Source organism: Anastrepha obliqua, chromosome 2 (assembly GCF_027943255.1).
Source record: "Anastrepha obliqua isolate idAnaObli1 chromosome 2, idAnaObli1_1.0, whole genome shotgun sequence".
NCBI classification, from domain to species: domain Eukaryota; kingdom Metazoa; phylum Arthropoda; class Insecta; order Diptera; family Tephritidae; genus Anastrepha; species Anastrepha obliqua.
This window is the reverse complement of record NC_072893.1, coordinates 98,532,946-98,552,946: the sequence shown is the minus strand read 5'-3', so window position 1 is coordinate 98,552,946 and position 20,001 is coordinate 98,532,946. Positions and strand designations below refer to the sequence as shown.

The 20,001-nt window shown below is 35.0% G+C and overlaps 2 protein-coding genes across 6 annotated transcripts; one reads left to right on the top strand and one right to left on the bottom strand.

Annotated features, from left to right (window-relative positions):
* Positions 1-326: 326 nt before the first annotated feature.
* Positions 327-11,081, bottom strand: LOC129237538 (run domain Beclin-1-interacting and cysteine-rich domain-containing protein). 5 transcript variants are annotated; one of them, XM_054872346.1, is made up of 11 exons: positions 10,768-11,072; positions 6,427-7,029; positions 5,884-6,372; positions 5,264-5,816; positions 4,997-5,091; positions 4,625-4,926; positions 3,319-3,486; positions 3,018-3,215; positions 2,796-2,949; positions 2,521-2,710; positions 327-525 (listed from the first exon to the last, which is right to left on the bottom strand). In XM_054872346.1, the coding sequence occupies exons 1-10, from the start codon at positions 10,987-10,989 to the stop codon at positions 2,522-2,524; spliced, it is 2,973 nt and encodes a 990-aa protein (XP_054728321.1). In that variant the 5' UTR covers positions 10,990-11,072; the 3' UTR covers positions 327-525; position 2,521. The 5 variants fall into 5 exon arrangements, with proteins under 5 accessions (XP_054728321.1, XP_054728324.1, XP_054728320.1 ...); XM_054872349.1 differs by lacking the exon at positions 327-525 and having other exon boundaries at positions 2,221-2,710; positions 10,768-10,940; positions 10,996-11,081; XM_054872345.1 differs by lacking the exon at positions 327-525 and adding an exon at positions 2,221-2,284.
* A 3,528-nt stretch (positions 11,082-14,609) lies between these two features.
* LOC129237510 (syndetin) lies at positions 14,610-19,607 on the top strand. The gene is made up of 12 exons (XM_054872311.1): positions 14,610-14,751; positions 14,808-15,086; positions 15,212-15,529; positions 15,582-15,770; positions 15,833-15,919; positions 15,986-16,567; positions 16,620-16,963; positions 17,032-17,197; positions 17,256-17,366; positions 17,432-17,755; positions 17,867-17,979; positions 18,035-19,607. Exons 1-12 carry the CDS (start codon positions 14,686-14,688, stop codon positions 18,387-18,389), a joined length of 2,934 nt encoding a protein of 977 aa, XP_054728286.1. The 5' UTR covers positions 14,610-14,685; the 3' UTR covers positions 18,390-19,607.
* The last annotated feature ends 394 nt before the right edge of the window (positions 19,608-20,001 follow it).

Genomic DNA, 20,001 nt, shown 5'->3' with positions numbered 1-20,001 from the left:
ATCAACTAAGAATCCTATTTTTTCTGTGGAAGCGAGAAAGCTGCTTGAATGCGGAACCTTTTATTATTGAATCAATTTGTGTCGTTATTTTAATGCAAAAAGCATCGGAATACTACTACGGAGAGTACCCCGATGACTTTTATTTTTGGAATGTTGCAATTTCATTAGCTTCCATGAATTTCTCTTCCATTAATTGCCGAAACAATAAGATCTTTTAAAGTATTTGTTGCCAAGATTGCACATATTTACCTCGTTTTTTTTATTTAAGCGAATATCAAATAAAATTCAAGCTATATATATAATTGGCTCGTACACCCTTTTTGTTCCACACAATTTCAAGCCAACTCCGAACGGCAGATACACTCGGAGGTTTGCCATTGCCTGCCGAGGGGCGACCGCTATTAGAAAAATGTTTTTCTTAGTTTTGGTGTTTTCGCCGAGATTCGAACCGGCGTTCTCTCTGTGAATTCCGAATGGTAGTCGCGCACCAACCCATTCGGCTACGGCGGCCGCCAGCTATTCAAGCTATACGAACGTGAAAAATTGTTAAATAAAAGGAAAGCAAAAGTTTTATTTGGGTTTTAAATTCTTCGACAGTTTTATATCCGCACTTAGTTGTAAAGAAGGGTGATTGTGAATTATGATTACAAATTAAATTTGACTAAAATGTGGGTGGGTATATAAAGGATCAAATTTAACACTTCCTTACTTGTTGCCAGTAGGATTTTGTAATGAAAAATGGTTTATCTAGGATTGAAGAAAATTAATACGTTTAGTTATAATGAGTAACATGGACGCATAAGCTGAACAAGCTTCTACATTATTTGTTGCGTAAACCATTAGGAGCGTTAGTTAAAAAAAAAAGCCAGCAAGAATGAGCAAAGACGAGAAGTTCAGAGAGTAAGGAACCTTACACTCCTAAAGAGAGAAGAATGCAAATATACAGGAATTTGCAAATATTTATTTGCAAGCAAGCTGCAAAAACTGCTGTTTGGGATCTGTCGGCGATGATTCAACTCCTCTGCCATAAACACATTTTATTTTAACAGGTATTTTTAGTAATTAAATCGATGAAATTAACTAAAAAATTTATTGAATTCGCTTACTTATTGTGTTATTCAATTACTCTTATTTATTCCTTTGTAATTTTATAACTTTAAAATCTCCTAAAAGGGATATATACAAATTATGATATTATGTTTTCTGTACTAATTGTTCTATTGGCTTAGCATATGTAAAATAATAATTATTTAACAAAGAATATACATATCAGGACTACGGAGAAAAAGGCACAAGTCCCAATTTCGCCGAAAGTATACTGTTAACATGAGTCGGCTGTTAGAATTCGGTTATGCGGAACAAATTAATATTGATATTTCGTAATATTTAACTTTGAACTTGGCATTGTTAAGAGTTTAGAATTATTCTCTGTCAAAGAAAGTTAGTGCAAATTTGTATGCGTACGCAAAAGTTGCAGAAACTTACAAATTTTTATGACAACTGATTGCGATAGTTACAACAGATGGTTGCGACGATTGACAAAACATTTAAAAATGTGAAATAAGGGACAACTAATTTTCTTATGTGGATTATAGAAATTATATTATATGTATGTATATGTATATAATTATATTAAAATTCGCCATACAACAGTTTTTGGTTAATAACTTCGTAAAGGATTTTTAAAATACGAAAACTTGCTTCAGAACTTTTTCCATAGAAGTATGGCCTGTTTGCTCCATATTGTGTTTGCTTCAATTTTTAGTTTTATTTTTACACAATGTCAAAGCTTACACTATTACATCTTTGTTTTTTCTTCCAACCCTGCATAGCCAATCATATTTTTTATGTCCAGTATACGAAACGGCTAACATTGGGCAGGTGGCTTAAATTCGAACATTTACTTTTCTTCATTATGATCACTGTCGGATGATGAAAAGACCATTAGAGTCATAATGGCGGTAGCAACAATCTTGTTTCTGAATTTCATCTTAAATTTTTAAAATTGTTGTGTTGAAAAAAATTTAACACTTTGCCAAGTTCGTGCTGGCTAAAGTTTTCGCATCACGAATTTCCAACTTCCCCTTAAAATTAAATACCAAATTACGCTCTCTCCTTGCATGCTTTTCGAGTAAACGAACGCAATTTGTCCACGTTATTTGCCACGCGAGCAACGTATAAAAATTCGAGTTAATTTATACAATAGATACTCATACAATATAATATGTCTTAGCGCACCACCTTAAAGCAAGTAAGATGAAAATATCGCCAATTTGTAATTAAGCTCAAAAATGCAAATTTTACATTTAATGATATTTGAAATATACTTGTAATAAACATGTTTATAGTGGCGCTATAAAATGTATGCCAAAATGAGGTTATAGGCTAAATGCGCAAGTAATTGATTTTTGAAGTTAACAATAAATTTGGCGAAGTTATATTGAATACGCAACAGAGTTGTGGTGCAATTAAGCACATTACACTATCTTCACATTTTCCTAACTGGCAATTGAGTTGTACCTCAAGTAACCGCAATTTCCCGTCTTTTGTTGATTCTTTGGCATCTACAGCACATACTTGACATTGAGTTCCAGCAGCTGAGATGGAAACATGAACCGCACCCATCACAACGAAATACTTTTTGCTGCCATGGATAAATCACCTGATCCTTATGACAATACTGACAATGGAAGCCCCGGGCAGTACAGAGCTGGTTAAAAATAATTGTGAAATATTATGAGTATTTTTTTTAACTAATTCGAATTCAAAGTTTTGTTGTTGCTCTTGAAACGCACCACACAATTAAAGATGTGATGCTCGCATTTCTCGATTAGCTGGTCAATTGAGCGCTGCATACTCTTGTTGTGGACATCAATGAAGTCTGAGAGTGACCAAATATCCGAATCGTTCGTAATATGATCTGGTATGCTTTCAAAGTATACTTGCTCTCTAAAAAATAGGAAATACTTAATGAGTTGATTTTTAAAATAAAGTTGGGTGTCAAATTTTGTTCACACCTGACTGCAAATCGACAACACTTTATAAAATCTTTAACAAATTTTAAATGGACACGTTTTTTTCGAGCAGAAAGTAGCGCTTTGTTATCTATATAGAGAGCAGGATTTAAATCCGGCACATAAAATAGCGGATATAGGTACATCTGTTCCAATAAACGATACGAGAAAACGCTAACCGGATAGCACTTGAAGTCCCAACTACAAATTGGGGAAAAGAAATAACATTAATAATTATATAGTTTACTCCACTGAAATAAAAAAAAGTTAAGGATTTCGCTCGACTTTTCTTAATTCCACTTACGTTTGTAAAATTTTGGCAGGAATGGGGGATATTTGATTTCGATGACATCCAGTGCAATGAAACTTGCCGAGATACGTACAATACCGAAAGCTATTGACATACTGCCGAGAAACTCGCATTCCACAGCCCGCACAACGATTATTCTGCTTTCGTATCAACTCCTTGCGACTGAAATAAATATATAAATGGGGCTGATTAAGTTGTAAACAAATGTGCAACTGTCTTCACATAATTATCAAAGCGATATTTTAGCCAGCTTTGAAAACTTTTGTTTTTAATTTTTACACGAATATAATTATTTCTAAAACAAATGTCACATATTAAAACTTTGTACAAAATCCACAAGTATTTAAAAAATTTAAAAAGAAAAAAATACATTAAAATATAAATTTTTTAATTCAGAATTTTTAGAAAAAAATTCTTTTATTAAAAAATTACCATGTATTTGTCATCGGGAAAAAAGGGACACAGTAAGGAAAAAAAAATATCAAACGAACATTTTCCAACACTTCCCACTTGCGCTTATTAAACTTATACAATTTATTCATGTAGTTTTTTAACCCATTAAATTTTAGTATAACAAAGCGCAGGTTTGAAATTGCTCAAAATTTCTGTTCAAATTGGATGAGGAGCTCGGTCAAACACATAACAGAAGTGTACATGCCAGTCATATACAGCTGTGAACATAAAATAGCAGTACCCTTAAACAATTATTTTGAAGCCATTTATTTTTTTCCTATAAATCATACAAAAGAAAATTTCAATACCAAATCTAACACTTAACTTAACCTTTCGTAGATAGGTGTTAGATTTAAAATAAGTAAAGTTTATCTGGACTTAAAAGGAGAAAAACCGTGGCTGAAGATTCCCATATGTAAACATGGGGAATGTTTATGCTGCTACAACAACAACAGCAGTATTCCCAGGGATGTGATCAATTGGTGGACTCAATACCCCGCCGTTGTGTTGCCGTAATTCAACTAAATATTAATTACAACTTTGTATCAGCAAACTTTGCCAATGCAGTTTCTCTTTAATTTTTTTATAAACTTTGCCAAAATACGTTTCTTGTAGACCAATGCTATTTTAATGTTAACCCTTAATGTCTATCTTTTAATACAAAAGGTTTTGTTTTTTGTTATAAATTGTGTTCAGTTAAAGAATATAATCATACTTCAAAATAATAATGAAAAATTTCTAATCACATGATAGATGAAAATTACAAAAAAAATCTAATATTTTTTTGGTACTGCTATTTTCGTGTTAGCAAGTGTATATATTATTAGGTACACCCAACTGTAACTACCTTGTGGATGGATGATCCGTGAAAATGATTTGTTGACGTGGTGGCGCCCAGTACCTTGTACCTCGTGTCATTGGATGTATTATATTATCGTCAGGATTCGCTGAACTATTATCAGGCATGGGTAATAGTTGCTGTGGCGTATCTTCCTCCGAAACTAGCCATTTCAATTCTGATACTTTCGGTAGATGCTTATCGTTAAATTTTGAAATTAATGAGAGGCCGACAACTTCTGCGGAAAGTAAATCAAGACAACTTTCGCCTAGTTCTGCATAAGAAATGTGCTCAGTGGATTCGTCGCAAGACTAAATAATATAAGTTTTGTATTTTTTAGTGTGTGTAAATATGCCATTTACATTATAAAACTGCAAATACCTCACTTTCGAATTTCGCTGGTAATCTATTTTTATGTGTACCGTCTGTGGCCAAGCAATCTGTGGCAGTTGTTGCTAATGTCGATCGATTTGATTCTAAAATTTAAAATTTGATATATAACATAAAAATAAATAAACACAATATATATGGAAAATTTAGCGACAGTGCTCGTATATGAGTGTTCTCCTTTTTCAGTGGAATGTAAGTGCTACGGATTTTTTTGGTACTGATATAATTTATGTACTTTAGGTGGATGGCATTGATTACCTTTTCTCCGCCGCCATTTTTTCACTGGATCTGTACTATTATCCCACTTTATGTGTTCTATTGCTGATATTATCGCTTCAGATACTCGAAAATGTGCATTCTCCTTTTCCAAGTCGGTGTTATTTCGCGACATTTGTGACGTTTGCAAAAAATCTGTTAAACTCTGCTGATGTTTTGGTAACTGTTTAGGCGCTTCCGATAATTTGATACAATTTTCTTCTGTGGCTTCTTTCGATGAGTCATTGATGGTATTTTTATAATCAAGCGTGCTAATTCCGTCCTCGAATAAGTTTTGGGAGTTACGGGAACGTAACTTTTTTCCACAAACAGGCATAAATGCGTTCAAAACCCCGCCAGTGGAACTCACTGCATAATCTGCTGATTGTATTGGATTACAGGGAAACATAGCAATTGCAGTATTACCTTCCCTGTTGTCTAAACTGACGTCATAGCTGCTACCGCTTTGGTTGAGTATTGACCAATGTGTATATGTTGGTGGAGTGCTGAAAAGGTTGCATAAAAAACTACCAATAGGACTTGAGCTCTTCGCTTTCTGTAAATTAAGATGTATTTGTAAAATGCATGAATGCATGTGTTTTATATTTAAAAACAATTCTAACCTGTTTCAGTGGCTCCAAATTCTGAGGGATGGGGCAGGGCTCAGTTGCTGTCGCTTCCTTTTGCAATTCATGTCGCTGGTTCCGAATATGATCATAGGAAGTGTCGGTCCAAATTTTAATATCGTCACAGTTAATTAATTCAATGCGACAAGGAGTTCCCGCGTTTGAAGAAGAAATGGAACCTGTACGCATTTGCTGTCGGCTTTGCAGAGATGTTGAAGGTAGCCCCAGATCCAAAAAATTGTTTTCAGAATATGAGGAGTCAGTTGTGGTGGTAGAGTTTGTATTTGAATCGGAAAAACCTGTTACGTTTAAGGCATTTATGTTACGTTTAGAACCAGTTTTTAAATTGTTATTAGATCCCGGTCTTAGCTTTTCTTGAAACAATAAAAAAGTTTCGCAGGGATTGTGCTGTAATGCTGGTAGGCTTTTAGTTCTGCGAAATGTAGTAGCAAAGCTCGATTTCGGAGAAGTCTTTTTGAAAGCAGTCTAAAAATTTAAAATATTTTAGTTCTACCTACTATTCAGAAGTATTTTATTTACCTTCTGGTTGGTGGAGCAGTCGCTTATGTTTCCAATTCTCATTTCCTGCGTATTTACGACCCCTATCTTGTCAACATTTCTATTCCTAGGTGGCGAAATTGAAAGTATGCGATGATAAGAGGTACGTCTTCGGATAGTACTCGGTACAGCAGAAAGTGCAGCTACGCCGAATTCCGGACTATAAAGTTTGGTTTCGATTTGACTCAACAGGCTGTATTGATTCAATTCTACAGCTGACAATGATATAAGAAGTGCTGTTGAATACGCCTCATTTCGCAAAAAAGCGTCTTCCTTATAATATGCCTCTAGTAACTGTTTTTCCCCGAACAGAATCTGAAAACAAGCATTCATGCACTTTGCTTTTAAATTACGTTGCACCCAGGAACGAAGGAAAGATTTAACAGCATGTTGCATTGCAGATGACGTATCAAACGATTCGTTTATAAATGGCAAAGGAGATATAGTCGATTCGGTTGCAAATGAAGTACGAATTTGTGCTGACCTACAAATCCATTCAAAATTGTCCACCAGTTTTTTGAAATCGTCGTTAATAGCTAGACAAATATTGTTTCTCGTCATACTAACGGGAGATATATTGTTAGGCTTAAAGTAGAATAAATATAATTTAACATGTTTTTGTTATTTAGTGATAAAAAATATTCCATTTAAAACAAATAAATAATTTTTATACAATAACGAAAAAACAGGCTTATCTTTTTTAAAGACATCGAATATTAAAAATTATCAAATGTGCCATCTGCTAACAACTTAGTACAGTTTATAATTACATACATCATCGCTATTAATGGCGTAAGTGTATTCGACAATATAAGTATTAAATCGTGGGCATTACCTTAATTTATTAATTTAATGACTTCCAGATGTTATTCATTAAAAAATAAAAATAATTAATTGGCGCGCACACTTCTGTTAGGTGTTTGGCCGAGCTCCTCCTCCTATTTGTGGTGTGCGTCTTGACCTACAGTTTTAAGTCGAATCCGAACGGCAAATGGTTTTTATGAGGAGCTTTGTCATGGCAGAGGTTTGCCATTGCCTACCGAGGGTCGATCGCTATTAGAAAAGACTTTTTCTATTATTTGATGTTCATGCACGAACATTCGAACCTACGCACTCCCGAATGGTAGTTTCGCTCACTAACTTAGGTGTTCCCTTTTTTCGTCGTTTTATCAGCTATCAAATAGTGATTCACTCCTTGATCAGATTTGTGTTTGCATGTGCGGCTCATTTAGAAACTCTTCATTTGTGCGTCACATATTCCTCCTAGTAGTCACTGTATTCACTGTATTGCGTTCATGTAAATAATATACTGACGTACTATATATGAAAATAATGTAAATAGTCAATTTTGTATATTAAGTGATTTTAATCTAAATAAAATTGTCTGGTCTAATTTACTAAACGACCATACCTTAACTCCAAACAACGTTAACTACACTCATGAAATTAACTTCCTAAACAGCCTTTTTAGTGTCAATTTAATTCAGATTAATTCATTTGTACATAAGCTGAATAATATCTTGGATCATATTTTTATAGATAATAATTTGATTTCCCATTTAACTGAATGTCATTCTCCAATTTACAAATCGGGCATGTGTCATGTACCCTTATCATTATCCTTAGAACCTTTTGAACTAGCGTTCAATGTCAATTTTAATCTAAACACTCGCTCTCATAACTTCAATAATGCTAATTTTAACTCTCTAAACTCCCAAATTTCTGAAGTTGATTGGAAGTTGTTTTGAAGTGTTCTTGCATAAGTTGTTTGACATATTTAGCAGGAATCTCTCTCCACTTCCAGGTAAAATACATAAACTGCCCTGGTATACTAGGAAGTTGAAAAGTTAAGGAGACTAAAAATATTGCCTTTCAACATAAATATATCGATTATATGGCCCAGTTCAATGTCCTGGGCAAATTTTTGTATAATAAATAGGGTTAAAAGGAAACACAAAAATGTTCTGGAAATACATCAATTCGAAAAAGGGATGTTCTAATATTCCAACCAGAGTGAAATTTAATGGCACTTTTTCAGAGAGTTTGGCTGGCTCTGTAAACCTTTTCGGTGACTTTTGCAAATCTAATTATGTCGTGGTCTAAGAAAACACCAACTATGATTTTTGTATTGACGCACCCAAAACCTCAGACTTTGGGCCATTGACGTTATCTGAACAATGTATTATCAATGATATTTCATCTTTACGATCCTCCTTGAAACGAGACATTGATGGAAAAGTGTAGTTATTCACTTTGTTCACCATTAAACTATATCTTCAATATTTCACTATCTACTGGTGTTTTCATTGACCGTTGGAATATTCAAAACTGGTAATAAGAATGAAGTGATAAAATATAGGACTATGTTTAATAGTAAGTCTGAAGTTGACACCATATACACCGATTTTTCGAAAGCATTTGACACGGTCTCACACCAAATCCTCCTTTGAAAACTTCAAAATCTAGGCTTCCACTCAGCTTTTCTGTCAAATAGAATCTCAAATGTTCAAATTGGGAATACTAAATCCCACACATTTGTGTCAATTTCTGGAGTACAACAAGGTAGCAAAGTAGTCTTGGTCTTATCTTGTTTATATATATAATTGTGGCGTGCGTCTTGATGTTGTTCCACAAATGAGGGACCTATAGTTTCAAGCCGACTCCGAACGGTAGATGTTTTTTTATGAGGAGCTTTTTCGTGGCAGAAATACACTCGGAGGTTTCCCATTGCCTGCCGATGGGTGACCGCTATTAGAAAAATGTTTTTGTTAATTTTGGTGTTTCACCGAGATTCGAACCTACGTTCTCTCTGAACTCCGAGTGGTATTCACACACAAACACATTCGACTACGGCGGCCCCCGTTTATACTTTTCATTAATGACATTGGTCGGTATATTTACTCTATGCTGATGATTTGAAACTTTTTCGCAGAATCTCCTCTCTATCGGATACATTGTTAGGATTGCATGAAGATTTGATTGCTCTGAATGACTTAAAGTTCAGCGTAAGTTTATAACTCTTGCCACCCTACAGCGCTAGGTGCATGCTTATCAATGTTTTATCACTTGAGATCCGACGACTTGTTCAAAGCTGAATGTTTATATACAATATAATATCTGGTACCATTGACTGTTCAGATCTACTTGGCCAAATAAGTTTCAATGTTCCTAATAGAGTACTTCGCTCTTATATGCTATGTTATGTTGAAGTTCTCAGATCTAATTACCTTAATTTCGCCCCTCTTACAATAGGACTTGTAGAGTTTAACCGGCTTCCTAGAAGTCTTGATCTTGATTTTGCGATGCCAAGGCCTCTATTTAAGTCACTTATTGCGTCTTATTATTTGTTAAACAAACTATCTATTTAACTTTAGTTCTGGAGATTGTAGTTGTTTAACTCCTTCTTTTACAGAATCGACACAGACATATCCAATATATGACCAGCATGTGAAGGCACATCCCACAACACTAAACATCTATTCACATGCTCTATCAAACCTATTCAACCCTCTTCCTCTGGATCGAACCTGCCAAAACCGCACGTTTTCTGGGCCTACCGCTAGATGAGTTAGACGAAGACGACCGGTGACTTCACCGCACTGCAGGATTTAGAAAACTACTACCACAACAACAACAACATCGACTGTCATAACAGAAAATAGAATTCTATTGCTTGAGGATTATGATCCTCGGACGATAGCGGCATTTCAATTTCAGGATTAAAATGTACATATATATGAGAATATTTTAATATTTAAAATTTTCGTCTTCGGCCCTTTTTTCTAAGATAACATAAATAATAATTTTTTTTAGATAAAGTGGTGTGTCTCCATCCGAAAAATGAAAACAGCTAATTCCGAATGTTCATTGTTTTTAAACATTTTGTTATTTAAGTCGTGTAATTAAGCGCTACCAGACACCAGAAAAAAATGTACTTCGTATTAAGATTCCTTTGAATTTTACAAATATGTTTACTTGAAGGCCGCTTGTAAATTCGCATTATTTTTAAGTAGTGGGCAGCCATCCAAAAATACACATCATCAATCCAACTCCGGCAGGCATCTGGCAACATAATATTATTGGCAATTCCAATGAGTTGTTATTCTAGTTTAAAACTTGAAAGTAATGATATCGGTTCCCTAGAGTTCCATGTGTATTCTAAGGGGTTAGTGTTTTTATAATTATAATGGTGAATCCATGCTGTTTCCTATGGGAGTTATAGACGGTGAGACGCCTCCTCCCACCATCGAAATGCTTTGTGGCCATAATGGAAATTTAGCCTATTTTTTTTTTAGAAAAGTAAAAAAAATATAATATACCCACCATCATAGCATTATTTATTTTTAAACGCAATCCATGACGCAATATCTCGGTAATGGTTGTCGTGATGTTGTCATAGGAGGAACAGTACGAGTTTTCTCCACCTAGTTCTTTCGACGCAGTATGTTCATTACGGAACCATAGATCACAAGCCCTTTTCAAATTTGCTAGCAGGGCTGGAAAATCAATATCGGTATTAATATCGACGACTGGAAAATCTGTCATTTTTACTTATTAATTGTTCGAAAACATATTCGAGCTAAAAGAAGCTTAAGTGTTTTACAATAATTGATAAACAAATACCATTGTGTTAATAATTACTTTATGATATAATCGATTATTCTTAACCATCCTTAATCGATTGGTAAATGTAATAAGGTCGATAAAAATGTAAAATTTAATATTGAGTCTATTCGATAAATACATTAAGTACTCTTCGAACACTGTGCAGAAAAGTGCTCATTGAGCATTATTTTGCACTAAACTATTCGGAACTGTTGTTTGAACAAGCACTAGTCTCCACATTTCTACAATAAACTACAGTATCTTTATATCTTCTACAAGTTAGTGCATGAAAACGGGGCGTTTTTCTCATCGAATAAAATAGTATTTTATTATTATTTTTATTTATAGGAGATATATACAATATAACCCTAATTTAATTTTTGAGTAATATAAAGAAAATAGATTGAAGGTATATGTATTTGATGTAATGTTATTCAAAATAAATATTTTAATAATCTGGGTTGTCCAAAAACATGCATGTTTTGAAATATAAAAACTTTTTCACAAGAGCATGAACTAGTTTCCGACTCGCACTAAAATCTATTTCAAAATTCTTGTGTGTGAACGATACTAAGTTTTTCGATACTAAGTTAAGCGAACTCAAGGTAAGGTTCAGCAGCATTAACTACTCCCACATATGCATTAATTAATAATAATAATTCCACAAAATTAATAATAAATTAACAAAATTAATCAACCCGTTCACATATGGCAGATTTTCTGTTATATGAATGTATAGTTAATAATACCTGTTACCGACGAAAAGTACGTCCTATGTACGTATTCTCACATTCGCATTCTTTCTCACTTGCACTTTATTTCTGCTATGTTATGAGCATCTCTCATTATTTGCATACATACATACAGTAAGCATAATTGCAGTAACATACATTCTATTGTTTTCTATTACATATTTACTAAATCTAACTGTAATATCAGGCCACTCTGACTAGCTTTAAATATGTGTCCTTGGTGTAAATCGGAGAAGTCGTAAAAAATAAGAACAGAAATACAAAAAGTTTTAAAGCGCACGGACGCTGTTACAAAAAGTGTCTTTTAATTTAAAATAATACGACTGCCGCACTTGAAAAATACGCGCAACAATACCTTACAAACATTTTATTAGAACTATGTCTACAAAGCTGTTTTCTTTTCCTTTAGTTTGGGAAATCGCGCCTTTTAATTACGGATTTTGAGTTAAGCGCGAAGAAGTAGATCATCTGCTTATATGTGAGCGTACTATTAGGCAAAGTTGGAGTCTTTATATTAATTTGCGCTTTCACAATTTAACACACGGCACTTCGTTTTCATTAGTTTGTTAAGTTTTAATCTCACAAATCACAATATTACCAACCCATTTGTTCGTTTATTTTTTATTGCGAAGGGAGCTGACGTCAGACTTGTCAAAATCGCGAAAAATAAAGTAACTGTTTTAGACTCTTTTAAAGAAACACCCAGAAAATACCATTTCAAATGAGGCGAGGGCCTTAACAAGTGCCGCAATTGACTGGAACCCCTAAGGAGGCCGAAGTCGCGGAAGACCAGTAACCTCACAAGGACTTTCACTATGTCCATGGCCACTCTCATTATTCCTGACAAGTAGAAATCAGGAAACGCGCCCACCAAGGGGATTCTTATCGGCCTATAACTCTCCTTTCCCCAGTAGTGAAGACTCTTGAAACCCTTCTACTCCGACTCTACACGAAATACCTGACCGCAGCCTCACACCAGCATGGCTTGCTAAGAGTGCACTGTATCACCACAGCGCTCACCGTCATAAACACTCAGATTAACCGTGGGCTCAACCAAAACCACCTCTGCTAGAGGACTGTCTTAGTAGCGTTGGACCTAAAAAAGGCTTTCGACGCAGTCAGCCATTTCATGTTACTAGATGACAGTATACTGTCGACACTCCTGCCAGGGCTGAAGAGATGAACCACGAATTACCTGAGTGGTTGTCATTCGTGGGTGCTATTTCGAGACCAAATCTCTAAACAGAGGAAAATAAAGCAAAGATTTCCGCAGAATGGTGACCTTTCACCCTTGCTTTTTAAATTCTATATCTCGCCGACGACTGTAGAATAATGGCGTCGGGCAATGAGATTGATGGCCTATGCGCCAATGTAAACGACTACCTCTAAACTGCTGAGCACCATGCAGACACCTGCTTGAGTTGGAGCCGCCTCCCAGGCACTCAGGAGGCATCTCCTCAATTCCGTTGACGCGATCCAGGACAAATTAGACCGAGAATTACTGGGTCGGACAGTGTACAGACATACAATTAACCACATTCATCGAGAGTCGAACCACTACCCATTGCAGACGAAGAGCTCTAACTTCACCGAGAGCCCCGCGTAACCTTTGCACAGCTACGTTCTAGATACTGTAGCAGATGAATTTCCTACCTATCCAGCATTGACCCCAACACACTAAACATATGTCCGCCATGTGAAGGCACCCCGCACGACACTAACCACCTTTTCACATGCCCCATCAAGCCCACTCATCTAACCCAACCTGTCGAAACAGCAAGTTTCCTGGGTCTACCGTTAGATGAGCTAAAGACAACCGGCGATTTACACTACACTGACAGGGCAAAGCTAACTGCTACATCAATAACAACAACCAGCAAATACCAGGAGACGATTGCTGGAGTCAGAAACCCGAGCCCGGTAGTCACCCAATCGATATACGGAGATGTCCTGTTGTTTTTGTTGGATTGGCCCTCCTTGGTAGAATACAAATCCGGGTCATACCGGTTACACAGAACCGGCTGGTGTGGTGACGTAAAACCAACTGTCCTCTTAGTTCGTGGTTGATAAGGCTCTCGAGGGGACTTAACTACCATATAAGTCTTACCCCACCGTAGGGCAACCAACACATTGAAGTACAGAAAACTACTTGTGCGCAAATTTGGACAGTGGTGCTATAAAAATTTCGCGAAACAGTATTTTCTTCAATCAATACTTTTTTCAAGCTTACTGAAAACTATTTCATTTACACATGTCAGTTTTGTTATAATTTTAGGGAACAATTGCATATTTCAAATATGTCTTGCTGAATTCTGGTAAAACTATCCGACAACACTATCCCAATCCGTCTTCGGTAATCCTTGAATTAATTATTATTAAATCGGATTCTAGTCATTCAATCTTCGCACTAAGCTCGTTGCTTTTTCTACCCTCTTTCTTACCTCAGTGTCATTGGAAAGAAAAAATGCATTTGGGAGCCTTATCGTTCGTACTTTCATAATTTAACACGCAGCATTCGTTTCCATTACAATATTCACTAAATATTTGCAAATGAGTGACAGAGCATATATATTTTCAGCAACATAGTACCTTTGTATTATCTACATCGTGGAATTAGCCAACACGAATCTCCATGTAAAACACGTACACAACTTGACAGGTAATTTTAAGTCTGAAACGGGTAGATTATTATCGTAATCTGATTCGGTAATTTCCCATATGTGGCATCATCTTAAATCGTGTGAATAATTGGAAAGAAAAATATTCGATCACTAATCAAACATACATATATTTAAATACGGTCAATGCAACCGTTCAATTTTGTTGCTGTCATTTTTATTGTTAAATAGACGTAAATTCTCCTTCCGAAGGAGTTAGCAGAAAAATGTATCATCACAGGGCAAAAATAGATGAATTTAAAGCTAAGTTTATGGACTTGCTACACAAACAGGTAAATACTTAAGTTATACTTAAGGTTTCAATTAATATTTTATATCTAATTGACAGACCAATAGACAAGTAAAAATACCAGCAATGGGTTTCTCCGATTATTTCATTCAAAGCGTATCATCAGAGCCCACGGGTGTTGTTGCAAGCAAGGTAAAATGTGGAACTGTCGAATGTGTCATACCTGCGGGAGAGAGTACAAGCTCTGGTTGTATTCCTCCTGAAACTGATATTCACCCACTAAAGTCTGACCCAGAAATACTGGAGAGTATCGAAAAAATTTTTTTTGAAACTGAAGACGGGGAGGAATGTAATTTACACGGCCAATACGAATTACAGGCAAGTTAGATTAACTAGATTTGCATCAGTTCAGTTGTTTGTGTAAAAAACAGTATTCTATGTATTTAAACCGTTCTCAAGATTTCCTTTTCATTTAATTACCATTTCTTCACTGCTTTTTGCAGAAAGTACTTAGTGATGGAGTCAATTTCCAATTAATTGATGACACCATTGCTCAACTGCGCACACAACATAAAGTTTTGTCCAAGCAAGTGTTGCAGAATATATTGGAGCAACGTAGTGCATGCAATGAGGAATTTTCTACCATCAATGACATCCAAAAAGAACTAGAAGAATCCTTATGGACGTGCCGAAAAGCGCGCTCATATTTAAATTTTGCAAAAGTCAATCTGACCACTACAAGCTTGGAGATATTAGCATCATATCGGAAACGTGAAATACTTAAGGATGTTTTGAACACTTTGCAAGCGATCAAAGAATTGGTCAGTTTATTCCATTTAACCAAGAACTAGTATTTTATTGTCTCTTTTGTAGAAATCGACTGATGTAGAAGTGCAAAAATTTCTTTCTGACTATAATTATTCCGGAGCAATAGGTTTATTGCTTAAGTGTAAAGATTTTGCCGCGAAGTATTTGCAATACAATTGCGTGCAATCATTGAATAAGAAGCTTGCAGAAACCCTTTTATTAACAGAGTTTCAATTAGATACAGTGCTCAATGAGGTACCTATGATAGAAAAAACAATTATAAAATGTCTCTCTAATACCTTAAAAAAATTTTACAGATGATTTTAAATTTTGATATGCGAAAGTATGCAAAACTGCAAGAAGCCTACAAATTGCTAAATAAATCGTTAATTGCTATGGATCAGGTAAGACAAATCAATTCATATTGGTCAATGCGATTAGAATTTCGTTTATACGTTTTTCTATTCCAGCTGCACATCAACTTCATTTCAGCTATTCACTCTTCAGTAAATTCAGTATTGCGAGCTTATAATGATCCTAATATTGATGAAAACATGAAATTTCTTTACGAACAACTGTGTGAGCAGGTAACTGTGGACAAATACATTTCCTGCTTAATCAGCTTATGCAAAACATTCTGGACTATATTGGCGTCTTACTATCAAATAGTTGTATGGCATCAAAATTATAAACTATATCCTCTAGATACGAAGGACTCCCCGGATATTTATATAGAGGAGAAACTAAAGAAGGGGCAATCTCGAATTTGGAATGATGTTCTTACAAAGATTTGTATATTCTTGCAAAGCCCTAAATTGAAAACTCTTAAGTATGATCAGTTCATACAGGTACTATCCGTAGCTCAGAGGTTGAAGAAAATTGGCCTTGAATTTTGTGGCGAACAGTCGGAGAAGCTTATTGAAACAATGCAAACTCAAAGTCAAGAGTTTTTTCAACTTTATCACATCACATGCCTGGAAGAAATATGCCTCTTTCTTGATAACGAATCGTGGAGGATGGTGGGATCTTTTGTAAATATACTTCAACTACCGGTGAGATAAGTAAAAGTATAGAGAAATTTTAATCTAAAATGAATTTGTATAGGAGTTTCAATCCGTTCGCAATACACTGCGGCGACACAAATCACCTCCGGCTGCTCCCGTACTCATCTCAGCATCATCGGTAAATAACTCGCCCATTAGCAATAATAATTGTGATGAGTTAGTGTCAGTGCATTCGCAAGATGGTGGTAGTTCCATTTACGATTCCTATGGTTACTTTTTACGTTTCTCTGAAAAGAGTTCACCTTTCGACGGTGGTCTAGATGTGGCTATGCTTGAAGAGGATATATTGTCCGGGATTGTGGACGAAGCATCTTGTTACTTCTCGGAGGAAAGTGACGACGAACAAAAAAGTATACAAAGCAAATATGATGAAGGTGTTAATGTGTACGTTTCTTTATGTATTTAACATATGTACTTTGTGAAACAAGGTAGTAAGGTTTTTTCTTGTGTAGGCAAGTTGTTGTAAACAACACAACATTAAATATATTTCGTTGCATTGGTCGTTACTTGCAAATGTGTAAGTTGTTGCACTGTATTTCACCCAAAATTATTGCCAGTATGTTGGAATTGATGGATTTCTATGGTTATGCGGTACATGAAATCTTTGGTAGAGATGCTGTAGGTTTAATAAATAAAAAATTTTCAAGATTTGCCAATCGAACTCTTTTTTTTCCAGCCCGTGACAATGGAAAAATATTACAAGGCGCGCCTGGAACAAAAACTACAAGCTGTTCTGCAGAACGTTGTAACAAAAATTAAAATTTGGCCTTTAAACTTTTCGTCACTAGTATGAGTTATAATCAATTATTAGCGTAATCTAATATTTTATATATGTATTGCCTTTAATTTTAGATCAATAATGAACTTGCAAATCCGGATACACTGTATGGACTATCGCAGCGCATATGTGCGGTAGAGAGTGGGCATTGCATGATGCAACAATTCCAAACGCTTCATAATTACCTCAATCACTTATTGCCGCCGCAGGAGCGACCAATGCTAACTGCCTACTTTAATTACATCGAATTTATGGCCGATATTGAACGTCCCGTATACACGTGTGTTACTGCACGGGTCATAGATCTGCAAACAGTTCTTTCTATGATGGCCAAGATAAAGTGGGATGTTAATCACGTCAGCTTCCATCATAATAATTATATTGATATAATGAATCGGGTAAGTGGATGGGAATAAAAGAAGGAAAGAGAAAAAGATATAAAGCATCAGTGAGATTTACAAAGGTGTTTCGTCATAAGGTAATATTTAATTCTTTTCTAATTATGCCAGAATATTCAAAGCTTTGCAATGCGTCTGGAAGAAATCGCCAAAGAAATAAATGTGCCTGCGGAATCTATATGGAATTCAATGGCTCATGTCGCGACTCATTTACTAATAGAAGGGTAATTCTTCTTAAATAAATTAGTGTCAATATGTGCTAATAACTATTTTTTCTAGTTTCTCGAATGTGAAAAAGTGCTCGGCGGGAGGTCGGGCACTAATGCAACTAGACTTCACAAATTTTATGTCCATACTTGAGTTGATATCCAATCAAAAATATACGCATCACCGCATTTATGTTGATAGTTTTATAAAAGCGTACTACTACTCAAATGAACAATTTAAAGAATGGGTTGACGAACAACGTAATCTAGAGCAGTACTCCACAAAGCAACTTACAAATCTCATACATTGCGTTTGCGTGAGTGACAAACGTACTAGGCAGAAGTTATTACAGTTATTAGGTGGCAACAACAGTAACGTTGGTAATGGCAATAATCTCAATTTAAGTACAAGTAGCACAAATAATTAATTAAAATTAGTTCTAAATAGATTGCTGGGTTAATCTTAACAAAAATTCCTCTGCATTATCATGAATGAAAGCTAAGTTAACTTACTTTAACTATTGTTATTGCCAGAGACCAAAAATAATAGTTATTTCGAATTTACAAATTGAGTGTTACCCGAATTCTGAAGTTTAACAAAAAAGTTTTTAATAAAAGCTATCTGATGAGAAATATTTTTCCGTTGCCGATAAGAGTTATTTCCCAATATTTGTTTACGTTGCTTATAACTAATATTTTTCAGTTGTCAATCTGTATCCATATCTATATACATATAGTATATAATATGCAAAGGCATTTTTTGCACCGTTCGTTCGATTTTCAAAAATGAAAAATCGAAATAAATGAGACAAACTGGATATACTGTTCACTAGACAGGACACAGTCAGCTAATCCACGCTACTAGATGATATTTATCAGTCGACACTCCTCCCAGGGCTGAAGAGGTGGTCCGCAAACTATCTGAGCGGTCGTCACTCGACACTGGCGGGGCTACTATAACTGTTAACAAACAAACAAGACAAACTGGACGAATTAGTGCTGGATTAAGTTCGATGGAGTGCAAATACTGAGATAGTGACTCCATAATATTGTTACTCAATAGTTGAACTCAGAGATAAGATTGAATTAGATCGAAGAGTAAAATGTGCCGAGTTAAGTGCTATGTAGCTGATAAATATATGTTATTATGACATAGGGTTATCCAAATTTTACACTTCATATTATTGATTATGGTTAAAAACGAAAACTCCTGTATGTAAGTAATTAGGCAACGGAAACAATAAACGTTGGGTAATAACTGTTATCAGACATCATGATCTTAGGGGCAACGAAAAAATTATTTCACTTATATAACAGTTATCAAGCAACAGAAGAAGAAATAAACGTCGAAATATCATTTTTATTGGCGAGTTAAAAATATTTTTGTCATCTAATAACTATTATAGGCGCTGATAAGTATTAGAAATAATTTTTCATCCAATTTCTCAATAATTTTATAACTCGAATTGTACTTTAACTGAAAACTTGTCTTTATTGAATCTCGAAATATTTTAGAAACATATCTCATAAAGATTATATATTATATATACTTGTATACATACGATACATTATATAATTAATGTTTTCTTTATTGAATCTCGAAATATTTTAAAAACATGTCTCCTATAAAGATGAATATACGCATATAGACCTGTGTTTACAATGATAGCAGCGCAACGTTTTGACTATATAACCATATAACTTAAAGCTTCATGCTTTGTACAAAGTATTAAAAAAATCAGACATTTTCAAACTTTTTATTCAAAATATTTAGGAAAAGTTGTAATTAGCTCGAAATCGCATTTATTTTTAATTTTTTTTTTACTGTTGGCCTTGTTAATAAAAAACATTTCGAGCATTCGTTATATGGAAGAAGGCGCATTAAACTAGCATAATATACCAAAATTTGAATGAGATGCAAAATTGCATACACATTTTTAGTCGGAGTCGGCTTAAAACAGTAGCTCCCTCCATTTGTGGAACAACATCAAGACGCACACCACAAATAGGAGGAGGAGCTCGGCCAAACACCCAAAAAGG